This window comes from Macrotis lagotis, chromosome X, assembly GCF_037893015.1.
Source record: "Macrotis lagotis isolate mMagLag1 chromosome X, bilby.v1.9.chrom.fasta, whole genome shotgun sequence".
In the NCBI taxonomy this organism is placed as follows: Eukaryota; Metazoa; Chordata; class Mammalia; order Peramelemorphia; family Peramelidae; genus Macrotis; species Macrotis lagotis.
In genome coordinates, this window is record NC_133666.1 from 673,759,160 (window position 1) to 673,786,549 (window position 27,390).

General features: G+C 40.1%; 1 protein-coding gene across 1 annotated transcript in view; it reads left to right on the plus strand.

Moving 5' to 3' along the window:
* RPH3A (rabphilin 3A) overlaps nucleotides 1-22,412 on the plus strand; it is a 116,810-nt gene extending 94,398 nt beyond the window's left edge. Inside the window, exons 15-19 of the mRNA XM_074200771.1 lie at nucleotides 1,547-1,603; nucleotides 4,869-5,023; nucleotides 13,271-13,352; nucleotides 16,813-16,909; nucleotides 22,281-22,412. Of these exons, the coding sequence (XP_074056872.1) occupies nucleotides 1,547-1,603; nucleotides 4,869-5,023; nucleotides 13,271-13,352; nucleotides 16,813-16,909; nucleotides 22,281-22,411 (522 nt within the window). The 3' untranslated portion in view covers nucleotide 22,412. The remainder of the gene's footprint in view (nucleotides 1-1,546; nucleotides 1,604-4,868; nucleotides 5,024-13,270; nucleotides 13,353-16,812; nucleotides 16,910-22,280) is intronic.
* The last annotated feature ends 4,978 nt before the right edge of the window (nucleotides 22,413-27,390 follow it).

Genomic DNA, 27,390 nt, shown 5'->3' on the forward strand with positions numbered 1-27,390 from the left:
TTCACCAGCTCATTTACAGATGAGGAAACTGAGGTAAACAAGAGTAAATGACTTGTCCAAGGTGACTGAGGTGATTTGAATTCAGATCTGGGATTCTATCCACTGGGCCCCTAAGTGCTTGCTGATTGATTGTCTTTTATAGCCTAAACCTAGCATGAGTATCAGGTATATTGAAATTACTTAATAAATCTTTATTGACCGACTCTAACTTTAGGGCTTTTTTACCACCCAGAGTTTCACAGGCTTCTTTATCACACCTCCAGGTTTGCAAAGCAATTTACACACAATTTCATTTGAGACTCAAAACAACCCTGGAAGGTGATTAGGCACTAGAAGTGTCATTATCTTCATTTCACAGATGAGGAAACTGAGGCTCTAAAATGTGAAGCAGCTTACCTTCTGCCTCATGGAATCTTGAGCTGCTTCTAAGACCTTCCTCTGCCACTTTCCCTTCCACTCAAACTAGGTTTTGTCTAGGTTTTGAATTTACTTATTTGTGTTCATGTATTCCTCACCCCTAGGAGAAGGCAAATTCCTTGAGGGCAGGAACTGTTTTGTCTTGTATCTCCAGCACTGTGTCTGATACATAGTAGGTGCTTCATAAAGGCCTGAGACATTGACTTAAACCTCGGAAGTGGGATTTGAACTTGTCTTCCTGAGTCCCATCTAGTCCTCTGTGTGTTAAAGCTCATGCTGAGTTTGTTATTCTTTTTCTACCAGAATGATTCGTATATACTAATTTATGACCTTCCCTCCCTTCCTCAAATCCCTTCCTCCCTCCCTTCCTTCCTTCCATCCTTCCTTCCTTCCTTCATTTTTTCTTGTCTTCCTTCCTGCCCCCTTACTTTCTCCCTCACTTCCTTCTTCCTCCCTTCCTTCCTTCCTTCCCTCCTTCCTTCCTTCCTTCCTTCCCTCCCTCCCTCCCTCCCTCCTTCCCTCCCTCCCTTCCATCCTTCCTTCCTTTCTTCTTTCTTGCCTTCCTTCCTGCCTCCCTTACTTTCTCTCTCCCTTCCCTCCTTCCTTCCTTCCTTCCCTCCCTCCCTCCTTCCTTCCTTCCTTCCTTCCTTCCTTTTTTCTTGCCTTCCTTCCTGCCTCCCTTCCTTTCTCCCTCACTTCCTTCTCCCTTCCTTCCTTCCTTCCTTCCTTCCTTCCTTCCTTCCTTCCTTCCTTCCTTCCTTCCTTCCTTTTTTCTTGCCTTCCTTCCTGGCCCCCTTACTTTCTCCCTCACTTCCTTCTTCCTTCCTTCCCTCCTTCCTTCCTTCCTTCCCTCCTTCCTTCCTTCCTTCCCTCCCTCCCTCCCTCCTTCCCTCCCTTCCTTCCTTCCATCCTTCCTTCCTTTCTTCTTTCTTGCCTTCCTTCCTGCCTCCCTTACTTTCTCTCTCCCTTCCCTCCTTCCTTCCTTCCTTCCTTCCTTCCTTCCTTCCCTCCCTCCTTCCTTCCTTCCCTTCCTTCCTTCCCACCTTCCTTCCTCCCTCCCTTCCTCTCTCCCTTCCTTCTACTTTCCTTCCTTCCTCCCTCCCTCCCTTTACGCTTTTTCTCTCCTTAGATGAAGCGAGCTGGAACCACAGGATCAGCAAGAGGCATGGCTCTCTATGAAGAAGAGGTGAGTTGATGCTGTGGGGCTCCTGCTAGCAGACAGGCCCCATCACAGTCTCTGTCTGTCTGCCCCTCACTCTCACCACCCTCCATTCAGACTAGGGCAGGGCTCTAACCCACTGCTCTTCCCCTCCCCCCGTGTACATTTTTCCCGTCTGATTCCCACCACACCTGCTAGATCTCGGATTCTGTGGCCTAGGATGGGGTGAGATGGAACATGTAGTATGCTTGATGGGTAACTTCTACACTAATCAGCGGCTATGACTGTGCCAGAAAACTTAAGCATCTTTGGAGATACGTTTCCAGAGAGTTTAGATGACCTAAGGTCCTTGGGGAGAGGAAGAAAAGCAAGATGACCTGGGTATTGGGAGTCCAGTCTTATAGATTTGTTCTTTTCACTAGGACAGCTATGCTACAAAAATACACTTGTTGGAAAACCTTAAAATACAAGCAGCTTGTGAATCATAGGTTTATAGATTTAGAATTGAAAGGGATCTTGGAGATCCTTTGGTTCACAGCTGTCTGACCTGGGAGTCCATAAATTTGTTTAAATTTTTTTTCAGTGGCTGTATTTCAATACAATTGGTTTCATTTGCAATCCTATGTATTTTATTTGGGCATTTAAAATATTATCCTTTTCAGGATCTTTTCAGGGGTCTTTTAGTTTCAGCAAAAAGGGCTAAGAACCTTTTCTCTAGTCCAATTTCCACATTTTAAACATTTTTTTCTGCTAAAAATTTTCATCTAATTTATTTAGATAGTTTTTATTTTTATATTATATTCATGTTGAATAGATCTTCCTTCTCTACTTGCTTAATGAACCATTCCTTCTAATCAAATTAAGAAAGAAAGAAGGAAGGAGGAGGGAAGGAAGGAAGAAGGAAGGAATAAGAAAGAAAGAAAGAAAGAAAGAAAGAAAGAAAGAAAGAAAGAAAGAAAGAAAGAAAGAAAGAAAGAGAGAGAGACAGACAGGTGGTGCTTTTGAGTGAGGAGGACCTTAGTTCAAATCCAGCTCAGACAAGTAATACTTACTTAGCTGTGTGACCTTGAGCAAGTCACTTAAAGCCATAGTCTTGTTAAAAAAAAACAAAAAAGAAAGAAAAAGAAAGGGAGGAAGGGAGGATGGAAGAAAGGAAGCACAGATGGAATGAAAAGAAAAAAGAAGAAAAAGAAAGAAAGGGGGAAAAAAGGAAGAAAGAAAAAGGAAGAATAAAAGAAGGGAGGACAGATGGAAGGAAAAGAAAGAAGGGAAGGAAAAAAGAAAGGAGGGAGGGACAGAGGGAAGGAAATAATTCATTGAAATGAACACATCGACTATGTAAGATAGTTTATTTTTTCAAACCTCTCATTTTATAGGTAAGTGAATCAGAGAGGGAAAGTAAATTGCCCAGAATCATACAGCTGATAGGTATCTGTGGTAGCATTTGATCACTTTTTTTATGAGTTCAAGTTTAGTCCCCTCTTTACTCTACTGCTGTCTTTCCTAGTATCTGAACTCTCAGGCCCCTCCTTGGGGGCCTGGATTATAGATTTAGAATTGAAAGGGACCTTAGGTGGAAACCATCAGGTCCATCTTACTTGCTGGACAGATGAAGGAGCTGAGGTCCAGAAAAGTTAAAAAAAAAAAACCTTCCCATAGACTCACAGATAATGAATGGAGAGCTGAGGATCAAAAGAAGTGCAAGCTGAGAATTACTGGCTTATCTCATGTGAGCTCCCTGAGGGTAGGTACCAGTTTTGGCTTTCCTTTGTTTTCTCAGGACTTTGCACAGAGTTGGTCCAGATCCCCTGGATCCAAACCCAATACTTTCTCCATTGTACAGGCCCCCATTGCCCTCCTCTGTTTACTTGCCTCACTCCTCCCAGTAATGTAGCAATCATTTCAATGCTGCCCTTCCAACCAAGAGAGAATGAATGAGGATGATATATTGTCCTTCAGTATTGAAGATGACCATGACATCAATTAGGCTATAAATGGACTGGAATGTACTTTTGATGAAGTGAGGGGGTGTTGTGCTCAGTAGCCATTCCAGAACTGAACTCATTGGCCTGATTAAATAGCAAAAGGATGACTGTTGTTGGTCTAGGTTCATTGGGAGACCTTTGCCTTTCCCGGTTCACCAGGGAACCTTGGTGCTATAATGTGATCAGGCTTAGGGGAGGTTTACAAATTCCACAACTGGCAGCTGCTCCCCCATGGTTCCTCAACCAAGTCAATGCAATCAGATGTTGCTTTCTCAGAAGCTTTCTGATGAGTCACGAAAATAATCTTGCCAAATTGATAGTCTATATTGTTTGGTCAGAACTACAAAGATATCTGATTGCCTTGAACTTCTGACTTTCATTATGGATTAATAAAAACATTTTTGGCAAATGCTTTCATATTCGAGATGCTCCAGAGATAATGGACAGCCAACACCATTGCTTCAGAGCCCTCTTAGTGTAGTTTCCCAATAGTGGGGAGGTTCTGACATTGAACCACCAATATTCTTTTGTCAGGTTGTTCCTATGACTCAAGGTATTTGATTGATAGTTGAATGGACTCAGAGCTCAGCCTCTGACTCAGGTTGAGGTCTAGTGTAACTCAAAGTTAGGGTTCAATCTATGAACAGAATCAAGCTAGGGCTAATCTGGGTGTGGTCAAGGGCAAGAATCAGTCAGTAGCCAAGTTCAAAGTTCATTCTAGGAAAGAGATAATAGCTTAATAGCTTAATCTGGAGTCTTCAGATTTATTCAGGGACATGGGCAAGGGCTCAATCTATGGCCAAAATGAGGCCCAGGGTTAGGGATCAGAGTGACTGGGGGACATGACCAACTGCATTGTAGAGGATTGAAAACTGTGCTGTAGGCCCGAGTTGATACTAGCCCACTGTTCTTCTCCTTCACACATACACACACACAAACATTACCAGTCTGATTCCCACAACAGTTGCCTGGGCTTGGAATCCATGGCCTAGGATGGGGCAGTATGGGCTAGTTTACCCACTGAACTAATCAGCCACTTAATTTCTTCCCTTAATAAATGTTCTATATTAGGATTACTGGACCAGTTCATTACAGCTGGTAAACAAACATTTATGAAATTCTTTCCACGTGGCAGATCCCCCCCAGCTGGGGATAAAAAGCAAGACAAAAACAGTTCTACCCTCAAAGAACTTACAACTGAATGGAATGAGCTGGTGGTCCATGAGATGATGCCGTCCAGGTTTTCTCCCCATTCTATCATCCACAGTTCCTCACTCAGGCTTATCTGCTTCATTTTGTTCCTTTAGCAAGTGGAACGTGTGGGTGATATTGAGGAACGTGGCAAGATCCTGGTTTCACTAATGTATAGCACTCAGCAAGGAGGCCTCATTGTGGGTATTGTGCGTTGTGTCCACCTGGCTGCAATGGATGCTAATGGCTACTCTGACCCCTTCGTCAAACTGTGAGTCACTGACTTGTGGTTGGGAACAGGGAATAGATGGGAAGACACCCCATGAGAGACAGACAATGGTCAGAGCCCCAGCATCTAGATATAGGACAATATAAAAGATCAGATAATCAGACTAGGTTGTCAGGTTCCCATCTTTTCCAAGACATACCAGAGTCTACTCCCTTAGTCTGAGATAAAGGGTCAAAATATAACTGTTGCTTACTGCTTCCAAATCATAGAAACTGAGAGTAGAAAAGGAACTCCTGGGCCACCTAGTCCAACCAATATAGCATAAGAATCCTCACTACAACATACCCAACAAGTGGCTAGCCTTCCCTTGATGGGAAGCTCTCCAAAGAGGGAATACCCATCAGATCAACCTTTTCCTTCTTTGGATGACTTTAATTGATAGGAAATTTGTTCTAATACAAAGCCCAGATTGCCCTCTTCTTGACTTCTACCCATTGCTGCTGTCCTTCAGAATCAAGTTTTTTATTCTTTTTCAAATTTGTCATGGACTCAAGGCCCTACTTAGTTCTATCTATTGTAAGATGAAATTATTATTAAGAGAATAACGTTTGGGACAGCTAGGTGGCGCAGTGGATAAAGCACCGGCCTTGGAGTCAGGAGTACCTGGGTTCAAAGCCGGTGTCAGACACTTAATAATTACCTAGCTGTGTGGCCTTGGGCAAGTCACTTAATCCCATTGCCTTGCAAAAACCTAAAAAAAAAAGAGAGAGAGAGAGAATAACTTTTGACAAAGCATTCCAAAAGACTTCTGGATAATAGATATCGCCCATCATCCTTTCACCTGTTTCTGTGCCAGACTTGTGATCTGTTTCTTGAATCCTTCATCTATATCTTCGATTTCTATCATTTTAACCAATCTAATAGGTATAAAATGATATTGCAAGGTTATTTTAATTTTCATTTTTCTAATTAATAATGATATAAAGCAGGAGTATTAATTTTTTTTTAACTCTTCTGGATCCCATCATGCAATAAAAACCCAAGGGCAGCATTCAGAATTTAATATTCATTCATGACTATAGTGCAACCCCCACTACCAACAAGCACAACAAATGTAACACAGGCCCTCCTGAATGCTCCCTGAGGGTTGGATTGTTTTGATTTCTTTATTGGAAATTGCCTACTCATATTCTTTTATCAATTGAGTAATGACTTATACTCTTAAAGATTTGACAAAGTTCTTTATATATTTGAGATATGAGACCTTGACCTGAGGAACGTCTATAAATTCACCTCCCCCTAGTTTTCTTCTTTTATTCTAACCTTGGCTACATTTGTTTTATTTGTGCAAAACCTTTTTTAATTTGATGTGATTAAAATCATCTTTTTATATCCCACAATGCTCTATATCTCTTGTTTGTTCATAAATTATTCACCTATCCCAAAGCCTCTTAGATAATTGTTCCATGATCTTCAAATTTTCTTGTCACATCTCCTTTTATATCTAAGTCTTATAAACCATTTTGACCTTTTCTTGGTACATGGTGTAAGACATTGGTCTATGCCCAATTTCTGCCATATTTCTTTCTAAATTTCCCCCAATTTTTTAATCAAATAATGAATCATCCTTAAAACTTAAGTCTTTATACTTGTCAAACACTGGGTTACCATATTTTTTTGGTGCTGTAGATTGTAAGTCTATTCTTTTCCAGTGATTTATATTTATGTTTCTTAGCCAATACCACATAGTTTTGACAATTACTGCCTTATAATCTAGTTTAAGATCTGGCACTGATGACATTCCTTCCCTAATATTTTTCCCCATTAGTTCCTTTGATATTCTTCATCTTGTACTCTTCCTAATGAATTCTGTTATTATTTTTTCTAGCTCCAGGTAATTTAATTGGGATGGCAATGAATATACAAATTTGACAAGATTATAATTTTCATTATATTGGCTCTGCCTACTCATGAAGAATTGACAGTCTTCCATCTATCTAAATCTGATTTTATTTGTTTACAATTTTTTATGATTTTGTTTATATAGATAGTATAGGGTGGCTAGGTGGCGTAGTGGATAAAGCACCAGCCTTGGAGTCAGGAGTACCTGGGTTCAAATCCGGTCTCAGACACTTCATAATTACCTAGCTGTGTGGCCTTGGGCAAGCCACTTAACCCCATTTGCCTTGCAAAAAAACCCCTAAAAAAACCCCTAAAATAAAAAAATAGATAGTATATTCTCAGGTATTTTATACTGTATAGAGTTATTTTAAATGGGCCATCTCTAGCTGTCTCTTCCTGCAGGATTCTGTTAGTGATATATAGGGATGCTGATGATTTATGTGTATTTATTTTATATCCTGCTACCTTACTGAAATTATTGATTATTTCAATGAACTTTTTAGTTGGGTCTTTAGGATTTTCCAAGTATATTATTAAAATCATATGCAAAACTAAAAAAAACTAAAAAAATCATATGCAAAAGAGATAGTTTTATTATCTTGTTTCCCTAGTCTGATCATAGCAATATTAGGATTTCTAATATGATATTGAAAAATATTGGTGACAGTGGGCATCCTTGTTTCATACTTTATCTTTCTGGGAAGGCTACTAGCTTATCCCCTTTACAAATAATGCTAGTTAATGGTTATAGGTAAATGTTTCTGATTAATTTAAGGAAAAGTCCATTTATGCCTATACTTTCAAGTGTTTTTTTAAAGATAGAAATGAGTGTTGTACTTTATCAAATGCTTTTCCTGCATCTATTGATATCACATAATTTTTGTCATTTTAATTATTGATATAATCAATTATGTTAATAGTCTTTTTATGTTAAACCATCCCTTCATTTCTGGTTTGAATACTACTTGGTCATAATGCGTAATCTTAGTAATTATATTGCTATAATCTTTTAGTCAGTATTTTATTTGGAATTTTTGCATCCATATTCATTAATGAAATTAATTCTCAATTCTACCTCACTCTCTGCAACCAGAGATCCCTTTCCATAACAAAGAAGAAAAGAAAAAGATAAAAAGATGGCTCAGCAAAATGAATGAAGTGCAGCATATGCATTTGCAGTTTGGTCCACTCATATTCTCTCATCTTGGCATAGAAGGAAGGAGACATCGTCTTATATCTCTTTTTTTGGGTTATAACTTACTGCCTAAATTTTATATAATGCCTACTGTGTCTCTGGCACACTCTGCTAAGCACTTTCTAATTATTATCTTATTTGATCCTCACACCAATGCTGTGAAATAGGTGCAATTATTATCACCATTTTACAGTTGAAGAAACTAAGTCAGACAGATGTTAAGCAGTTTCCCCAGAGCCACAAATGTACACATATCTGAGGTTGAAGGATGACCATATCTTCTCAATAAAATGCTTTCCTGTTTCTCTTGAGTAAGGTATACCTATCTAGAACCAATTCTAGGTATGAGCTTAGCTATAATTATGGGACTAACTTTGCCCCTTCCACAAAATTTGGACATTTCTTTTTTTTTGCAAGGCAGTAGGGTTAAATGGCTTGCCCAAAGCAACACAGCTAGGTAATTATTAAGTGTCTGAGGCCAGATTTGAACTCAGCTACTCCTGTCTCCAGGGCCCGTGCTCCATCCACTGTGCCACCTAGCTGCCCCTGACATTTCTTTATAAGCATTGGAAACTAAGGCCTTTGTTTTCTGTGAACTTTCCAATGTCTCTACAACTCTTTTTTCTAATTATAGTTGCCCTTTATGTTATCTGTCTTGGTGGATATGCATAAGCAGGTTGTACTTTCTGGAGCTTCCCTCCTCCCCTCTCCAGGGGGAACAACATGAGGACCCTAAGACAAAGGAAAAGTCATTGTTGTTACAGATTGCAGTGTGGGTCCCAAAGAGCCTTTACAATGATCCAGGTTCAGGGTATTCTTTTTCAAATTCTTGGTCCCACAGGTGGTAAGTAGCTCAAAGTAATAGCATTTCCTGAGATGACATTATGATAACAGTAGAAACAAAATATTCACCCCATAAATCCAGAGTATTTTCTTCCATAGTTACGCAGACATTTAGGTAGTAGAGATGGAATGACTGACCAGGAGTTAGGAAGACCTGAGTCCAAAAGTACATTCAGATATTTATTAGCTGTTTGATCTTGGATAAATTAATAGTAGCCAGCATTCTATGGAAATTTAAGGTTTACAGAGCTGTTTAAAACATATAGTTTAATACTTTTAACTACTCTTAGGGGTAGATGCCATTATTACCTCTCCTACCCCCTTCTTTTGAGGAACTTGAGATTAAATGACTTATGCACATTCACACAGCTAGTGTCTGGTGTTGAATTTGAAGCTTCCTGTCACCAGGTCTGTACCATCTGACCACCATTCTCACTTTCTCCTTTTAGTTTCATTAAGTTGAAAAAGATGAACTCGATAGTTTTAGTGGTTCCTTCTAACTCTAAATCATATATGGTGGCATACGTCTAGAACTAGAGGTCCCCAATGTCTCTTCCATTGTTTTAGGGGGTCCTCATGTTCTCCCTGGAGGAGAGAGAGAGAAAGTTCTCCTCCTTCAACTTCTTCCCCAAAGTTGAGGAATAATTCTCTCTTAAGAGTTGGGTTCATCTTCCATAACAGACGTTCCTCTTAACTCCCCACAGTTGTTTCCAGCTTCATCTGATTCCTAAGAGAATGTCCCTTGTTTTGTCATCAGTGGCATGGCTGATCCTTGGTTATCTATCCTTTAATTCTATCCATTCTGATAGAAGCACTTCTCATGTCTTGTAAAGAAAGAGTGTTGGCATAACTTTGTTTTTTGTTTAACACCTTGATACTTCATCTTCTTTTACCTGCCCCTTATCCTTTGAAATTTCATCAGCTAAACTGAGGCGGGGAGTGGAATCAGAGGAGGGGGGAGGGAGATGGACAATACATGTCACTATAAAATTTCCCCCATTGCTTTTTCCACTGATTCTGACTTTAAATCAAAGCTTTTCACAGAATCTCCCTGCCCTTGCTATCCATTAAACTTTATAATTCTTAAAATGACAAATAAATGGGAGTTATAATCACACACACAGAGGCTTTGTCTCTGAAAAATAGTCTGTTGTTTGTGGTTTTTCTAAAAGATTAGGCCTTAATGAGAATTAATTAGTAGAGTATCTATAATTCAGAGATGAACTAGATACTGGAGATTAAAGTAATTGTGTTTTCCAATTGCCATGAAAGAAAGGAACTTATTTGGGTGCTGAATTATGTTCATTAAATGACAGCTATGGAAAAATAGAATTTTAATAATCTTTCTCTTCCCCCAATGACTTTGGAAAGGTTTATTTTTACCTTATCATGTCTGAAATGGAAATGACTATAAAATGACTACAATATTAATTATAACTACAATATTAATCATCTTCAATATGTAAGATGTGATTAAGGAAAGAGAGGATACTCTGAGGTTTGACAGAAGGCCAAGATTTTTTTTTCTATAGTTGGTTCAATCATATTTATATCAGTGCCAAACCCTCCCTTTTCTCAAAGAAAAACAGTTAAAAGTAAAAATAATTGATCAAACTTACTGCAACTGACAGTGAATGCAACACCCTGCTCCAGTGTTCCCCCATCCCTCTGCCTAGATGAGGGAGGCATAGAGCTTTGATTCTGCAATCAGAAGACCTGGGTTCAGTCAGTTAGTCAACAAGGATTTATGAAGAGCCTTCTATGAGTCAAAAACTGTTCTAAATGTTGAGAATACAAAGAAAGTTCAAAAAAAAAGAAAAAATAGTCCCCATTCTTAGGAGGCTCACCCTCTAATGAGGAAGATAAAATGCAGACTAGTATGTGCAGATAATATATTTGCAGTGTGATTGAGAAGTAATCTCAGAGGAAAGGCACTAGTAGGTGGGAGATCAGGGAAGGTTTCCTGCAGAAAGTATAACTAACTGAAACTTGAAGGAAGCCAGGAAAACCAGGCAGTAGAGGCACAAAAGGAGTGGAATCATAGGGTGGTTTCAAGTTTGATAAAACAGTATTTTTGAAACATAGTAACCCTGGGAGGGTAAATGCAACAAGTAACAATATCCTCATTTTACAGATGAGGAAACTGAGGAACTGAGGATTTAAAGATTTGATCACATTTGCACAGGCAGTTATCACTCAGTTCTATAAGCCTTTTGTTCAGGTACAATAAAGGAATCGATTATTCAACGACCCTTTTGGCAGGGCTCTGTAAGATGGGCTCCAGGCAAAAGAGAGACAATCCCTGATGTCCATGAGTTTATATTCTACTTAAATAACATTTTAAATACATAGGGGAAATTCACTAAATCAATGTCCAGTTATGGGGGGGACAGTGCTAAGAACTGGGGGAGGGCAAGGAGAGACCCCTTGAAGGAAAGGATACCTTAGCAAAGGAGCTGAGCCTCCAAAAGAATGAGGCCAATATTCTTATTTATGGCTAGATTAGGAGATGGGATATATAGCAGAGGTTCTAGGGGGATTTGAATGGATTTCAGGGTATGTGTGAATTTGAATGGGGGAAAAAATTACATCCTCATTTTTACTTTTAATTCCCATTGTAATTCTATGTACTTTATTTTATGTATTTAAAAACATTCTTCTGAGTAGTTCCCTGGCTTAACCATTTCTGAATGGGTCCATAATCAAAACAAACAAAAAACCAGATTCCCTGAGAGATGAACGTGTAATTACCCTGAAAAGATAGGTCAAAACTGGACTTCAAAGGACTTTGAAGACCGAAATAGGGAGTTCACATTTTATTCAAAGATAATCAGGAACCCATAATGCTTCCTGAGTAGAATAATGACATGCTCAGATCTGAGCTATAAGAATACTCATTTGATGATGTTTGTCCTTCATTCTTGAAAAAGATCGTGACAACGGGGAGGTAATGTCATGACAAACACATGAATTGTATTTGAGTGAGGGTGGGCCAAGCAATGCTAAGTCACCAGCCTCACTTTCTCCTCTCGAGTCAGTCGTCTGGGTCCAGTGACCAGAAATGAATCGGCACAACTGGAGATGGCCCTGGATGTCAGGCAGTGAGAGTTAAGTAGCTTGCCCAAATAACTTGCTCACAGATATAAGTGACATATGTCTGACTCCAAGGACAGTGCTCTATTCACTGTGCCACCTCACTACCCCAAGAATATTCATTTGGGGTCACCTGGAAGGTGGAACAGGACTAGATGCAGGTGGATAAAATGGGTGTGGCAATGGTCCAGGTGACTGATTTTCCAAGTCAATATGTTGCCTGCATTTAGATTGGCTTCCTTGACTTCCTTCAGGTGCCAGCTAAAGTCCACCTTCTGCAAAAATACTTTCCCCAGGGGCAGCTAGGTGGTGCAATGGATAAAGCACCCGCCCTGGAGTCAGGAGTACCTGGGTTCATATCCGGTCTCAGACACTTAATAATTACCTAGATGTGTGGCCTTGGACAAGCCACTTAACCCCATTTGCCTTGCAAAATCCTAAAAAAAATACTTTTCCCAGACTCTCTTAATGCTGGTATCTTCTCTCTGTTGATTATCTCCCATTTTTCCTGTATGTCTCTTCTTTCTTTGTAGATAGTTTGTATTTTTATCTCCACCATTAGATTATGAGCTCTTTGAGGGCAGAGACTGTCTTTTGGCATTTCTTGTATCACACTTAGCACATTGTCTGGCACACAGTAGGTGCTTAATAAATGCTTGTTGACTAAATGACAAGTGGCCTTTGAAGTCCTTTCCAGCTGTGACATTCTATAATTTTGAAATTCAGCTGCCATTGACCATCCTCCTATCTGCCAGAAGCAGCCTGATAGGAGACTAATTTTTTATCCTGGAAGACCTTTTTATCCTGGTTCAAATTTTTCCTCTAGCATATACTGGTTGTAAGACCTTGGGCAAGTCACTTAATCTCCTAGAGACCCAGTTGTCATTCTTTGATTGACATCTTTACTCATTTCTTGTCAGAAACCCACTGCCAAACCTCTCCATATTTCTGAATGAATGGGTCAGCTCAGTAATGTCCTTACTATCTTTTTTCTTGTCATTGTCCTCTTATATCATATAATTTCGAGGAGCTATGACTCCTACCTCCTGATCCTCTCACATAACTCCCATCCATGTGGGCACTGGCCTTATGGTTAGTGTGTTCAAGTCTCCCAACAGAGAAGGTGCTACCCTGTCCTGATGAAGGGAGAGTCTCACTGAGGATTTCCTCCACTGATGAAATCACAGAGCCAGTCTCAAAGCACAAATCACCACAATCAGACCTCTGTCCTGATGGTTCTTACTGTTGTCCCACAGTTGGCTGAAACCAGACATGGGGAAGAAAGCCAAGCACAAGACACAGATCAAAAAGAAGACTTTGAATCCTGAGTTTAATGAGGTAAGTGTCCTCCAAGGGGACTCTGGGTGTTAGGTGGGAGAAAGCTTGAAAAGAAGGTCAAGCAAAGTGAGTTTAATGAGGCCAGGTCAGCCATATGGACCATTTCAGAGTATGTAGACTCATCAGCTATCAACTGAAAAAAAAGGCAGTCTTCTAGTACAGATGGGGAATGTGGCCCCAGTGGGGAAGGTTGACCAACGTGATGTGGGATGAGAAGGTCTTCTGTCAACTTCCGCTTCTGTTCACTTTCAATGGGCATCTGTGTACTTATACTGGAGTCAGAGAAGCAACTACAAAGTACATTTCATTAGTGTATGTGCTCAGGAAATGAGAGAGAGAGAGAGAGAGAGAGAGAGAGAGAGAGAGAGAAATAGGGATGATTGAGATAAAGATAAATATAGAGACCTATAGATGATAGACTTAGAAATGATATAGACAAAGAGAAATAGAGATGATTAGTTAGAAATAGGCATTGAGAGATAATAAAAATAGCTAAAGATGATAGGTGTATATTTACAAATAAACAGATTTTGAATACTGACAAAGGACATTATTTTTTATCAATTAAACTAAAGAAACTAAATCATAACTAAGTTTAATTTTAAAAAATAATAAACTTTTGTTTAGAATGTTGACTTTCAAAATGAGGAACAGAATAGCAACTTCTATTCTACATGCCTATGACAATAACCCCTGGGCATCTGTGTACTTATCCTGGAGTCAGGGAACCTGAATTCAATTCTCAATTCAGCTCCAGACTAACTGTGTGGTCTTGGGCATGTCACTTCTCTTGGTATCAGTTTCCTTCTCTAGGTAATGAGGGTGTTGAACTTTACGCCCCTCAGGGCCATGACCACCTCTAGGATCCAGTGACTAGGTTATCCCCAAGCCATTGTGGGAAATACATTGTGTTCTAGATTTGCTGAATGTGGCATTCTCATCTTGTTATTTGTCCTTTGTTCTTGAAAACCCAGACATCAGAGAGGTGATACTATGATATGCACAAAAATTGGATTTGAGTGAGGGGGTGCTGAGCTAAGTCACCAGCCTTAATTTCTCCTCTGGGGCCATCTGGGTCCAGTGACCAGATATGAATCAAGTTGGCTGGACTTGGCCCTGGATACAAGGCAATCAGGTTTAAGTGACATGCCCAAAGTCACATAGCCAGTAAGTGTCAAGAGTCTGAGGCTAAATTTGAACTCAGGTCCTCCTAACTCCAGGGTTAGTGCTACATCCATTGCTCTACCAAGATGCCCAGTACTCATCTTAGAGCTAACCAGGGGCAATCAGGAGACAGGTAAGAAATTCTGAACTCTGACCAGATTATTATTTCTTCTCAATGATGGTATAGTTAGAAAAATAGGACATTTGATCCAAGCAGGAAGGCAGCAACTGCTGCCAGGAGACCCAATGAGGGCAATTGGTTCTTTCTCTCTCAACAAATAAAGCAAAAAACAATCACTAATAAACATTCAACTTGATTCTGCCCTATGCTAGGTGGAAATTAGGGATAAAAGCACAAGAGTTTCTAAATCTGAAGAGCTTATGTGTACAATGGGGGTAATGGGAGGGCACTCATAGACTCTAATAAGTTATTGTAGCTCATAGTCTAGAATCCAAAGTCCATTTCTCACCCATTTCCTTTTTTTGTATGTTAGAACCCCAAACTCTGAGCCTATATGGATCAGGTTCCATCTGGGGTGATTCTCCAAAATCAAACTCTTAGGCTCTTTCTTCTATCACCCAGGGTTTTTTTCAGGGAACTTCCAAATATAGGCTCTGTTTTGATCTGCACAAATATGGCTAAAGTGGTCTTCACTTTTATGTCAGCTCTCAAAGTAATAATGTGTAATAGGAATGAGACCCTGGGGTTTATCTTGAAGGTCTCTTCTAATTTCATTTCCTGGGATCTAATTATTCTACAAGAAACTAATTGATTTTCTTTCTCAGCTAATTCATTCCCATTCCTACTCTCCCTAAACTCTGGTGTCAAAGAAGAGAAAGAGATCACTAGATGTTTTGGGCACTGTTAAATGAAGAAAAGACTAAACACATCTCCACCAAGATCTTTAAGATTAGGTGCCCAGGTCCAACATAGACAAAAGAGGAAGGATCCTTAGACTGACACAAATAGGAAGAGTCCTTAGAGCATAGAATTCTTAGCCAGGAAGGACCTTAGAATACAGATTGCCAGAGGTGGAAAGGACCTTTGAACCAAAGACATCAGAAGTAGGAGGGTCATAAGAACAGAGAATGTTAGAAACTGGAAGGAACCTTAGAACAGAGAATGACAAAGTTAAGAAGAGCTCTTAGAACAAAGACTGTCAGAGCTATAAGGAACCTCAGAACAAAAGATATAAGAATTAGGAAGAATATAAGAACAGAGAATGTCAGAACTTGGGAGGGATCTTAAAATACAGAATGCCATAGCTAGAGATGATTTAAGAGATTATCTGGTTCAACCTCAGTTAACCCAGGAGGAAAATGAGGACCAGAATAGGTCCATCTATTGAGCACTTAGTGGTCTTAGGAGCTAGAATTTTGATATGAGACCATCTAGCCTACCCCACCTCCTTTCTTTTCTTAAATGAAGAAACTTGTAGTTGAATCATTATAGTTCTGTCCGACTCTTCATGATCTCATTTGGGATTTTCTTGGCAACAATATTGGAGCAATTTGCCATTTCTGTTTCCAGTTCATTTTGCAAAGGACTAAACTAAGACAAATAGGGTTAAGTGACTTGTCCAGGGTCACAGAGTGAGTCTGAGACCTGAGTTGAACTTAAATCTTACTGATGTTTGGCCCAGTGCTCTATCCATTGTACTACCTAACTGCTCAGATTTAAAAAAAAAGCAGCTGAGGCAAACAGAGGTGAGTGACTTGCTCAGGGTCACATAATTGGCATGTGTTGGAGGTCATAGTTGAACTCAGGAAGATGAGTTTTTCTGACTCCAAGCCTGGCACTCTATCTACTGTGCCACCTACATTCAGGTCAAGTGACATGTCCCAAAACATGCTGGTAATAAGTGACAAAGCTAAGATTTAAACCCTGTCCACTGCCTACAAATCCAATGTTCTTTCCATAATTGAAGAAGTGACTTCACTAATGTCATGCTAAACATTAATGGATGAGCCTGGACTAGAAGCCAGATCTCTGCCTGTGATCCCCCAGTTTGTAGGACTTTTCCATGCTACTCCCATTCCTGTTAGGGCAAATTCAAGAGAATTATCTCTTTTTTGGTGGGATTCAATCCAAGAATACTTGATATCACCAACAATGACCTATGTAAATAGAAGTATTCATTTAAAGAGGATTTGAATTGGAACAAGAATTCCAGGTGAGAAACCCCCTCTCAATTTCCTATTTCTGATGACCTGGACCCTTGGTCTCTTCTTTCTTGAAGATGGAAGGGATATGCTTCCAGTCTGAATGATATTGTTGCTTTTCTCTCCCTTTCAGGAGTTTTTCTATGATATAAAACATAGTGATCTGGCCAAGAAGTCACTGGACATCTCTGTCTGGGATTATGATATTGGCAAATCCAATGATTATATTGGTGAGTATAGGCACTGCCATCTGAACTGAGATGGGGAGATCTGGGGATTGTATGGGGAAATTTATTATTTTTCTTACCACTGATAAAGGCAAGGAGAAGGAAGGGGAAGGAACCAGGTATAATGAACTCTTCATTGGAGGCAGTGACCCTGATTGCCTGTTTAAAATAAGCCTAACAACTAACTTGGTTATTGAGAATGAAAAAATGAATGAAATGACCTTTTTAAAAATTTTTCTTTTTTTTCCATGAACAAAAATTTGTTTTCTTCCCTTTTGTTTCTTCTTCTCCCATTGGAAAACACAACACAAATGTAAATCTGCAGTCAAGTAAAACAAATTCCCCCACAGTCTATGTCCAAAAACTGTATCTCATTCTGCACTTTGAGTCACTCATATCTCTTACTTCATCATGAATCTTCTGAATCATTGCATTCATCAAAGTTCTTAAGTTTCTTAAAGTGGCATGTCTTTACAATTCTGTTATTATTATACACACTGTTTTCCCAATGCCATTCACTTCACTCTGCATCAGTTCACAAATTTTCTTGAGATTCTCTGAAGCAATCTCTTTCATAATTTCTTACAATACAGTTTCATTCTATTGCATTTATATAACATAACTTGTTCAGTCATTCCCCAATTGATAAGGCATCTCCTTAGTTTCTAGTTCTTTGACACCACAAAAAGGGTTGCTATAAATATTTTTTTGTGCATATGGGCCCTTTCCTGCTTCTTTGATTAAAAAATGCTTGTTGGCTTGCCATGATCTTTTCAGAGTTTAGGCCCAAAGTGTTATTGCTAGGTCAAAGGATATGAAGTTAGTTACTTGAACAGTCACTTATTAAACTAAATGTAAAAATGTAAGTGTGAGAAACTCTATGCCTTCAAGGGGCTAATATTTTAATGGGGGGCACAATAACTCCTATAGGAGAACAATGGCCAGAGATGAGAATTTTGCTTGTGGAGTCACACAAGGATGGAAAGTTGATCCACGGGACAACCAATTGGCATGCTCTTTCCAAAAACAATAATCATATGGATTTGATTAGTGTGCATAAGACAAAAGATGCCAAGCAAGTGGAACTCCACCTACAGTGCGAGGGTACATGGCCAGGGTTGGACACTTGAATGGGATGTGGAATATTGTCTGGTCAAAGGGGAACTAATTATCATGAACTAAGTTTGCATTTATTTGTTTACTTACTCACCAAGTCAGCTCAGCTCCAGGCCAAGAGTTCTAAAACGTGTTAGATCAATTCCACCAAAAGATTTAGATTGACAAGAAGATCCAGATTTGTTCTCCTGGATCCTGGAGCCCCTTCCCAATAGCCTGGCTCATGTTGAATGGATTTGGTCCCAGGCAAACTTTAGCAAGAATGAGGAAATGCCCTTTCCCACCTTCACTAGCTTCTGCTTCCCTTCTCACCAGTTCCTTGGCAACCACATCATCTCTCCTTGTTGAGGTTTTTCCCCCTCTCCCTTACTCTCTGAAGGAGGATGAGGAGAGGTTCTGCTGGAAGGAAGGAAGAACTTCTCCATTCTAACAATCCCACTTGTTAACTTTACAGAAGAGGAAATTGAGACAGCAGTTTAAGTATTTCACCCAAGGTCCCACTTAACACTTTGATAGGCCTATCTTCATTCAAGAATAAAACCCAGGAATTTTTTTTTAACTTTAGAAAGTTTTTTTTATTTTGAGTTTTACAATTTTCCCCCTCAATCTTTCTGCCCTCTCCCCACCCCCCACAGAAGGCAGTTTGTTAGTCTTTACTTCATTTCCATAGTATGCATTGATCTAAGTTGAATGTAATGAGAGAAATCATATCCTTAAGGAAGAAACATATAGTATGTAATACAGCAGAATTTTAAGTTAAAGGTAATAGTCTGGTCTTTGTTCAAACTCCACAATTCTTTCTCAGGATACATATGGCATTCTCCATCACAGATATCCCCAAATTGTGTCTGATTGTTGCCCTGTTGGTATGAGCAAGTCCATCAAGGTTGGTCATTACTCTCATGTTGCTATTAGGGTGTACAAAGTTCTGGTTCTGCTCATCTTGCTCAGCATCAGTTCATGCAAATCCTTCCAGGCTTCCTTGAATTCCCATCCCTCTTGGTTTCTAAAAGAACGATAGTGTTCCATCACATACATATACCACAGTTTGTTATGCCATTCCCCAATTGATGGACATGCCCTGAATTTCCATTCCTTTGCCACCACAAACAGAGCTGCTATGAACATTCTTAGCAAATACATTTTTTTAAACCAGATCTTATTATTTATAAATTCTGGGAACACCCAATGAGGAAATACCTTTTAACCAATGCAAATTATCACCTGCCCTTCCACATACCATTTCAAGGAGTTTCCTGGGGCACTCAAAGGGTAAATGACTTGCATTGGTTGGTGCAGTCAGCTTATATTAGAGGGACCCCTTGGATCCAAGTCCTTGTGACTTAGAAGTCAACTCTCTCTACCCCACAATACAACGCTGTATCAAATGATATATGATGAAATAATTTTAATGTTGAACTCGGTGACCTAGACCACAAGTATCATAATAATTCAGTAGGAGGAGACATCAGTGAGTATGGGAAGGCTTCTGAAAGAAGTGTTAGCCTTTGACGAGATAGCTAGGATAAAGCTATATGGGTAGAGAACTCTGGGCCTGAGTTCAAATGCAGCTTTAAGCACTTCCTATCTGTGTTCCTAACTGGGCAAATCAATTCGTCTTTGTCAGCCCCATTTCCATCTGTGAAATGGAGATAATAATAACCAATCAAAAATATAATAGTTATTAAACACTTAATACAATGCCACCACATAATAAGCATTCTATAAATGACACTAATTTGTTTATTTCTTATTAAAATATTTTGACACTGTGTGACCTTAGACAAGTCACTTAACCTATGCTAGCCTCAGTTTCCTCATCTGTAAAATGGGAATAATAATAGTACCTTCCTCCCAGTGATTTGGGGAAGATCAAATGTGATAATAATAGTAAAGTATTTTACAAACCTTAAAGTTATATTGGAAGGGCAAATGAAGATCAAAAAAGGTAATAATTGTATGTATTTAGCATAGCGTCAGACACATAGTAAGCACTTTGTAAATGCCATTCATTTATTATTAAGTCACTAACTATATGATATTATACAAATCACTTAATCTGTATCTGCCTCAGTGTCCCTGTCTGTTAAATAAAGAGAACTATAGCACCTACATCCCAAGGCTGTTGCATCAATTGAAATGATATGTGTGAAGTACATAGTAGGTTTATTCCCTTCCCTTATTTCTTTTTGAAGGATGGATGAGATCAGGACTGCCAAAGTGATGGGTGGGTGGGGTGGGAAGGCAGATATATTCCAAGAGAGAAAAGCATAACAACAAATCATAATCTCATCATATTTAGCATCACACTTTGTTCGGGTACTTGTTTCACCACAATTCTGGCAAAGAGACAACAAAGAGAAGGTGGCAAGTTAGGTCATAGGGACAGTGAGCAGAGAGCCCTAGCTGGAGGGGAAGGGATACATGTTCCTTGAGGACAAGGAATGTACCCTACCACAATTTGAATGTTTGTCCTTCATTATCAAGGAGGACCATGACAGCAGGGAGGTGATGCTATGACATACACATGAATTGGGTTTGAGTGAGGGGGCCATTAAGTCACCAGCTCCACTTTTTCCTCTGGGACCATCTGGGTCCAATGGCCAGATATGTATCTGGAAAACTAGAATTTGGCCTGGATGTGAGACAATTGAGGTTAAGTGACTTGCCCAAGATCACATAGCTAGTAAGTATCAAGTATCTGAGGTCAAATTTGAACTTAGGTCCTCCTGACTTCAGAAGGATGGCACTCTCTGTGCCATCTAACTTCCTTGATTTTAGAACTCTCCAAGAGACGCTAGGTGGTGCAGTGGATAAAGCACCGGCCCTGGAGTCAGGAGTACCTGGGTTTAAATCTAGTCTCAGACACTTAATAATCACCTAGCTGTGTGGTCTTGGGCAAGCCACTTAACCCCATTTGCCTTGCAAAAACCTAAAAAAAAAAAAAAAAAGATTTTAGAACTCTCTTAAGACACCTACAAGAGGACATAGGGTACAATGAAAAGATCAATCAATGGATTTGGGCATCTGGGGGGGGGGTTCAAATCTCAATTCTAAGATTTGCTGGGTAACCATTTCTGCCCCTTAAGTTCTGTACCTTCCTTTAAGACTCGGCTCAAATCTCTCTTTCTCAGCCCCCTTGCTCCTGGTGCCTTTTCTCTGAGATCACTTCTAATATAATGACATTCCTTATATATTTCTTACATATGTAGCCATTTGCTTAAGATCCTCACCCCATTCTAATGTGATCTCTGAATTTTGGACTTTCTCTGATTCCCCAGTGCTTTTGTAAAATGAAGGGTTCAAATGGATGACTTCCAAGATCTCTCCAAGTTCCAAATCGATGATCCACTAATCCACAGTACTTATTCTGTATGCAAGAGGTCTGAAATAAGCCCTGAGCTTAGTGGCTTGCAATGTCTGGAGTCCAATATATGATGACAGGATCAGAGATTTAGAGCGGGGGGGATACCAAAAGTGAACTAATCCAGCCACCTCATTTTACAGATAGGGAAACTAAGGCTTGTGGAAGCTATATGACTTGCCCAAGTTCATACAGATAGAAAGAGGATATCAGATTTGAACTCCAGACTTCTGACTCTAACATACTTTAATATTAAAAGATGACTGCCTCCTCCAAAGTGGGGAAACAATTCTTAGTGTGTGTATCTGTGTTTCAATGAGATCAAGACAATTCACATCTAAAATTTTTGTACACCTAAGTCTGTTAGACTGTGTGTGTGTGTGTTATTTATGTGCCTGAACCTTCACCCTCATCATTAGAGGCCTGAGTTCAAACCTCTGCAGCAACACTTATTAGGTATTTAATCATTGCATTCTTTGCCTTCAGTTTTCTCATCTGTAAAATGGGGAGATATACACACTCTTCCTCAGTGCTTCTTCCTTAAAACTTTAAAGTGCTATCGAAATATGAATTATTATTAATTGCCCTTGGCATTATAAGGTTGGATAGTATATATGGGGTTTTATAAAGTGTCTTGAATACCAAGGACAAGAATTTGGAATTAATGAAATAAGGAAATAGGAAACAGTGGCTCTAAGTTCTTCCACCAGAATACTTTGGCCTGAGAGAATAAGATCCTTAGAAAATAGGGTGTGTGACTTACTGGACTGGAAATGTCATATTTTCTCAGAGTCTTTCCTCTCTTTGACAAGGGGGAAAAAGATGTCTTTGGTTTTCCCCCTGTTGCTAAGAGATTCCTCTGACCCTGATTATCTCCATGTTTCCCTGCTCTAGGTGGCTGCCAGCTTGGTATCACCGCCAAGGGGGAGCGCTTGAAACACTGGTACGAGTGTCTAAAGAACAAGGACAAGAAGATAGAACGTTGGCACAACCTACAGAATGAGAACCATGTCTCGAGTGATTAAAGTGGGGGCCCATGGGCCTCACCTTCCACCTGCCCATTCCTCAGCTTTTCCCTCTTTCCTCCAATCCTATCCCTCCCTGGTCCCCAAATCTCCTCCCTCCAGACCTACTGTCAGCTATTCTGGGTTCATTAGTCTGGCTGAGACAATCTCTCCTGGCTCTTTGCACTGACTCCAGAAAGCTGCTTTGGCCTTCTTCAAGGTCTTTTCCTCCTCTCTTAAATATGAGGGGCTACTGATCCCTTCTTTCACTCTTTCTCTCTTTCCCCCTCTCACTCCTCTTTTCCATTTTCTTCTTCTTTTTCTTTATTTCTGTTTCTCTTTCAATCTATCTCTCAATTTCTCTCTTATTTTGTCTTTTTTTCCACCTCCTAACCTCTTTTCTTCCCTTGATCTTTCACCTCCTCTCCCTCTTGCTGTATCTTTTGCTCTCTTCTCTCTCTCTCTCTCTTGCCTTTCTTAACTTCTCTCTCTTTCTTTTTCCCTTTTTTATCTTGTTCCATTTCTCTTTCCATTTTCCCCTATTTTTCCTCTTTATTCTTTTCATCTTTCAATCTCTCCCCTTTCCTCTTCTTTATATTTCTGTTTCTGTCTCTCTTTCTCTGTGTCTCTCTCTCTGTCTCTCTCTCTGTTTCTCTGTATGTGTGTCTCTCTCTTTCTCTGTGTGTGTCTCTCTCTTTGTCTCTCTCTCTGTTTCTCTGTGTGTCTCTGTCTCTCTCTCTGTCTCTCTGTGTGTGTCTCTGTCTCTCTGTCTCTGTCTCTCTGTCTCTCTGTCTCTCTGTCTCTCTGTCTCTCTCTCTCTCTCTCTCTCTCTCTCTCTCTCTCTCTCCCCGTCCCTGCTTTACAAAGTTCCTTCCACCCTGCCCCTATAATCTCAAAACAAACAATTTGGTCTGGTGCCTCCTCCAAGGGCTCCACACCTACTAACTAGGAATCAATGTTCCCTAAATTTCTAGCCTCCTTGGGTCAGAATTTAGGAATTTAACTTGGGTGTTGGAAGTGGGACGAGATCTAGGATCTAGGAGGAGGAGAGATGCTTAAAGGGTTATAGCAGTTCCATTAGTACAAATTTATCTACAAATCATTTTGGATAGCTTAAGGCAATAGTTTCTCCATTGTAGAGGAGTATACCCATATGACTTCTTGTGGTATTCACAGTCACACACCTAACTTTGTTATAGTTTTAGAATATGGTGAATCTTGGCGTGTACCACTCAACAAGCAATGTGCAAAGAAATGAGGTGAAGGTGAGGATTTGGCAGAACAACACACACACACACACACACACACACAAACACACGGAGAATCTAGCCGACTTAGGTGTTCAAAAACTTTAGATGTGAATTACCTTGATTTCATTAAACTCACATTCATAGTAAGAGTCCTGTTTCTCCTTTTAGACACAGGGAAGGCAGACATCAGCTTTCAAGAGAGGAGAGCCTACACCTTAGTAACTTTCTTCGATGTGTACCTCTGTCCATGTCTCTCTCTGTGTCTCCTCCCCTTCCCCTCTCCCTCTCCAAGGGACATAAATCAGAGAAGCTCTCCTTATAAAGTATTCATTGTGGGTTGACTCACCACATCCCATATCTCTGTCCCTGTCAGATCAACACAAACAGAACCAATGAATTCACTCTAGGAATTCTGGGGAAAATGGAAGATTCTACAACTTGCACATGCTAAGCAAACAGCATTTTCTTTCTAGCATCAAGGCAGGGCCTGGTGGATCTCAACTGGTTCCTCAAATCTCCCCCCTCTCCCTATGAAGTCTAGAGGAATGGTTGAAGTTTGAGCAGAAGCCAACTTTCTCTGACTAGGTCCATTGATGAGGGGGGTAGGTGAGATAGGAACTACAGTCCATTGGGCACACCCCCATTGTCCCTTCCTCTAGCTAGCCAATCAGTGAGTGACCTCCCTGCCCTATGTCCAAGTCTATGAAACCTTTAGACAAACAAAGGCTTTACTTAGACTCTTATATTGTTTGCAAGGGCTGATGGGAGAAATATGCTGAACCCTTGCAATGGGAATGTTTTGGTGTCAGAGGATGTACAAATGCCATTGTTTCTTGTTATTACTGTCCTCGTGAACCTTTTTCACCTCTCTCTCTTTAGAGTAGTGATGGCAAAAATACAACACGGGTTTGGAAGAGGGTTCATCAAAGGGAAGATGGGAGGGTAGGTTTTTCCCAACTTGGGGCATGTTTTCCAATCCTATGGACATCCCATTATGCTCCTCCTCACCTCTATGACCACCTGGAGACAAGATTAACCAAGCTCATGCTTTTTAAAACTATCACCTTCACTCCCCATGATTGGCACTTTTCAAGAAAATTCATTTCTTGCCAGAGACCAACTGGCAGAATCTTCATTTTTCTGTTGAATGTATGAGGCAGGCCGCAATTCAGCAAGCTGGCTGGTAGATGCCTATTATTGTTTTTCTTCCGGGCACGCTCCTATACAACACCATGACCTGTGGTCCCTACTCCCTGGTTCTCCTCTAGAAGAAAGCATGCCTTACCTAGGGGTGGCAGCAGTATGTACTCTCCCATCCGAGCCGGCATTGGCCTTCTAGTTAGCATGTGGTGATCTCCCAGCACACACCTGCTGGGTGACAAGCTCTTTCCAGCAAATGTAATCCCCTGGTATAGAATCCTAGCGTCTTCCATTGCATGCTGACTCAGTCATATCTATTTGTGATAATGTATCTAAAATAAAGTAGGATTCTCCAGGAAACTGTGATTTTTTTTTTCTGTCGTTTACTTGGAAAATGAGAGAGTTGAGTTAGATGATCCCTAAGACTTTTCTCAGCTCTGCCATTCCTTGTACTAAGGGCTCTCCCAAGTCTTCTATTCCCTGTTCTAAGGGCCCTCCCAGCTCTGATATACCCAAGTCAGACAGTCTAATAATCTGTGATTTAAGGAGGCAGTATGATAAAGTAGATAATGTACTGGATGGGTCATCAGGAGACTTTGGACAAGTTACTCCCGCTTTCTAGGACTCAACTCTTTCCTCTTTAAGCTAAATGGAATGGTGGATAGAGCACTAGCCTTGGAGTCAGGAGTTTGAACCCAGCCTCAGACATTTAACATTTAATAGCTGTGTGACCTTGGGCAGGTCACTTAACCCTGATGGCATCACATCACACAGGACCATCTCCAGTCATCCTGATTCATATCTGGCCTCTGGACCCAGAAGGACCCAGACCTTCTCTAGAGGAGAAAGTGAGGCTGGTGACAGCACAGCAGCTTCTCACTCAAATCCAATTCATGTGCTGGTCATGACATTACCACTCTGATGTCCTAGTCTTCTTTGAAAATGAAGGACAAGCATAATCAGTTTGGACAAGGCAACCTCTAAATCCCTTCCAGCTCTGACCTTATGCTCTTATAGATACTGTCCCTCATATACAAAAACAGTATTTCTTATTTACCATTATTTAAAATAACACTGGGAGATATATATTTCCAAAAACTTCCCTCCACCTCTGCTGGGACAGCTAGGTGGCACAGTGGACAGAGCACTGGTCTTGGAGTCAGAGGACAGGAGTTTGAAGCCAGCCTCATACACTTAACACTTAATAACTGTGTGACTTTGGGCAAAGCACTTAACCCTGATTGCTTCACATTCAGGGCCATCTCGTTGTTCTGATTCCTATCTGGCCATTGGATCCAGATGACTCTGGAGGAGAAATTGAGGCTGGTGACTTAGCACTGCTTCTTCCTCACTCAAATCCAATTCATGTGCTTGTCATGGCATCATCTCTCTGATGTCATGGTCCTCTTTGAGAATGAAGGACAAACATCATCATCCACTTCTGCTTGAGACCAATGCTATACATTTCTGAGGAGGCTAAGTTGAGTGAGGCAGTCACTAGGAGACTGGTAAGATATCAACAATTTCAATTTCATCAACCCTTTCCTTTATATCATTTAGTTAGTAAGCATTCCCTGATGACCTATTATGAAGACGATCTGCTAATTAAAGTTATTGAGGGCAATAAGATAAAAATAGCGCAAAAGTGAACTTAAATAAAGGTTACTTGAATAAGCCAAGGTAGACATAAACCAGATATCCTCGAAAACCCTTTGCAAGTCTAAGAATCCATGCAGAATGAGGTTTAAGAAGATTTTACATTATTTCACTTCTCAAAGTTTCCCTGAAGAATGTTGGAATCAATTGTGACATGATGGGAGATACTGGCAAAGGAGAGCCCAGCATGATGCCCCTGCATCAAAGAAGTTGTTGTGTATTATGAGAGAAGCAGAATTGTGGTAGCTCAAATGAATTATGGGACACACAAATTTAGAAACATCTCTACTCTAAATGATCACATGGACTATGTATACCCAACCTGTGGCAAAAAGGTACAAATACACACTGTATCTTAATCTCAACATAATGATGCCATTTTGGTTCTCTTCAAGAATGAAAGACAACAACCAACTAACCACCATTACTTCTACGCTCCATTTGTTATCAATCACAACTTAACTTTTTTCTTAGTCTCCACTCTTCTAGTCAATTCTAACCTCCTTGATGATTCCTTGGGACAGTTTTTCCTTTTCGATTTTTGTATTCATATCATGCTTTCCCCTACCATTTTGCCTGAATAGGATCTAGACACAATGAAAAATGATCTCCCTGACCCTTACTCCAAAACAAAATTTCATAGCAAGTATATAGAATTTGAGCCTATTCCTGTCTTTTCACAGGGTAAGAAAGACACTCTAGCGAGTCATTCTGTTGTACCCAAAAAGAAAGATGGACATCCAAACTGCAAAGTTTTAAAGTAGGATTTATTAGCCCAGGGGCTGTAGGGGCTAAAGCCCAAATCTAACAGTCCCGAGGGTTCAGAGGATAGAGTTTTCATAGTATTTTGAAGGGCAGGGGATCATGAGCAAGCAGGGTATAGAAGCAAAAATAGTGGCTAGATATATTTCCAAGTCAGACTGTTGTACATGTGGCATAGTATAGATAAGAGGC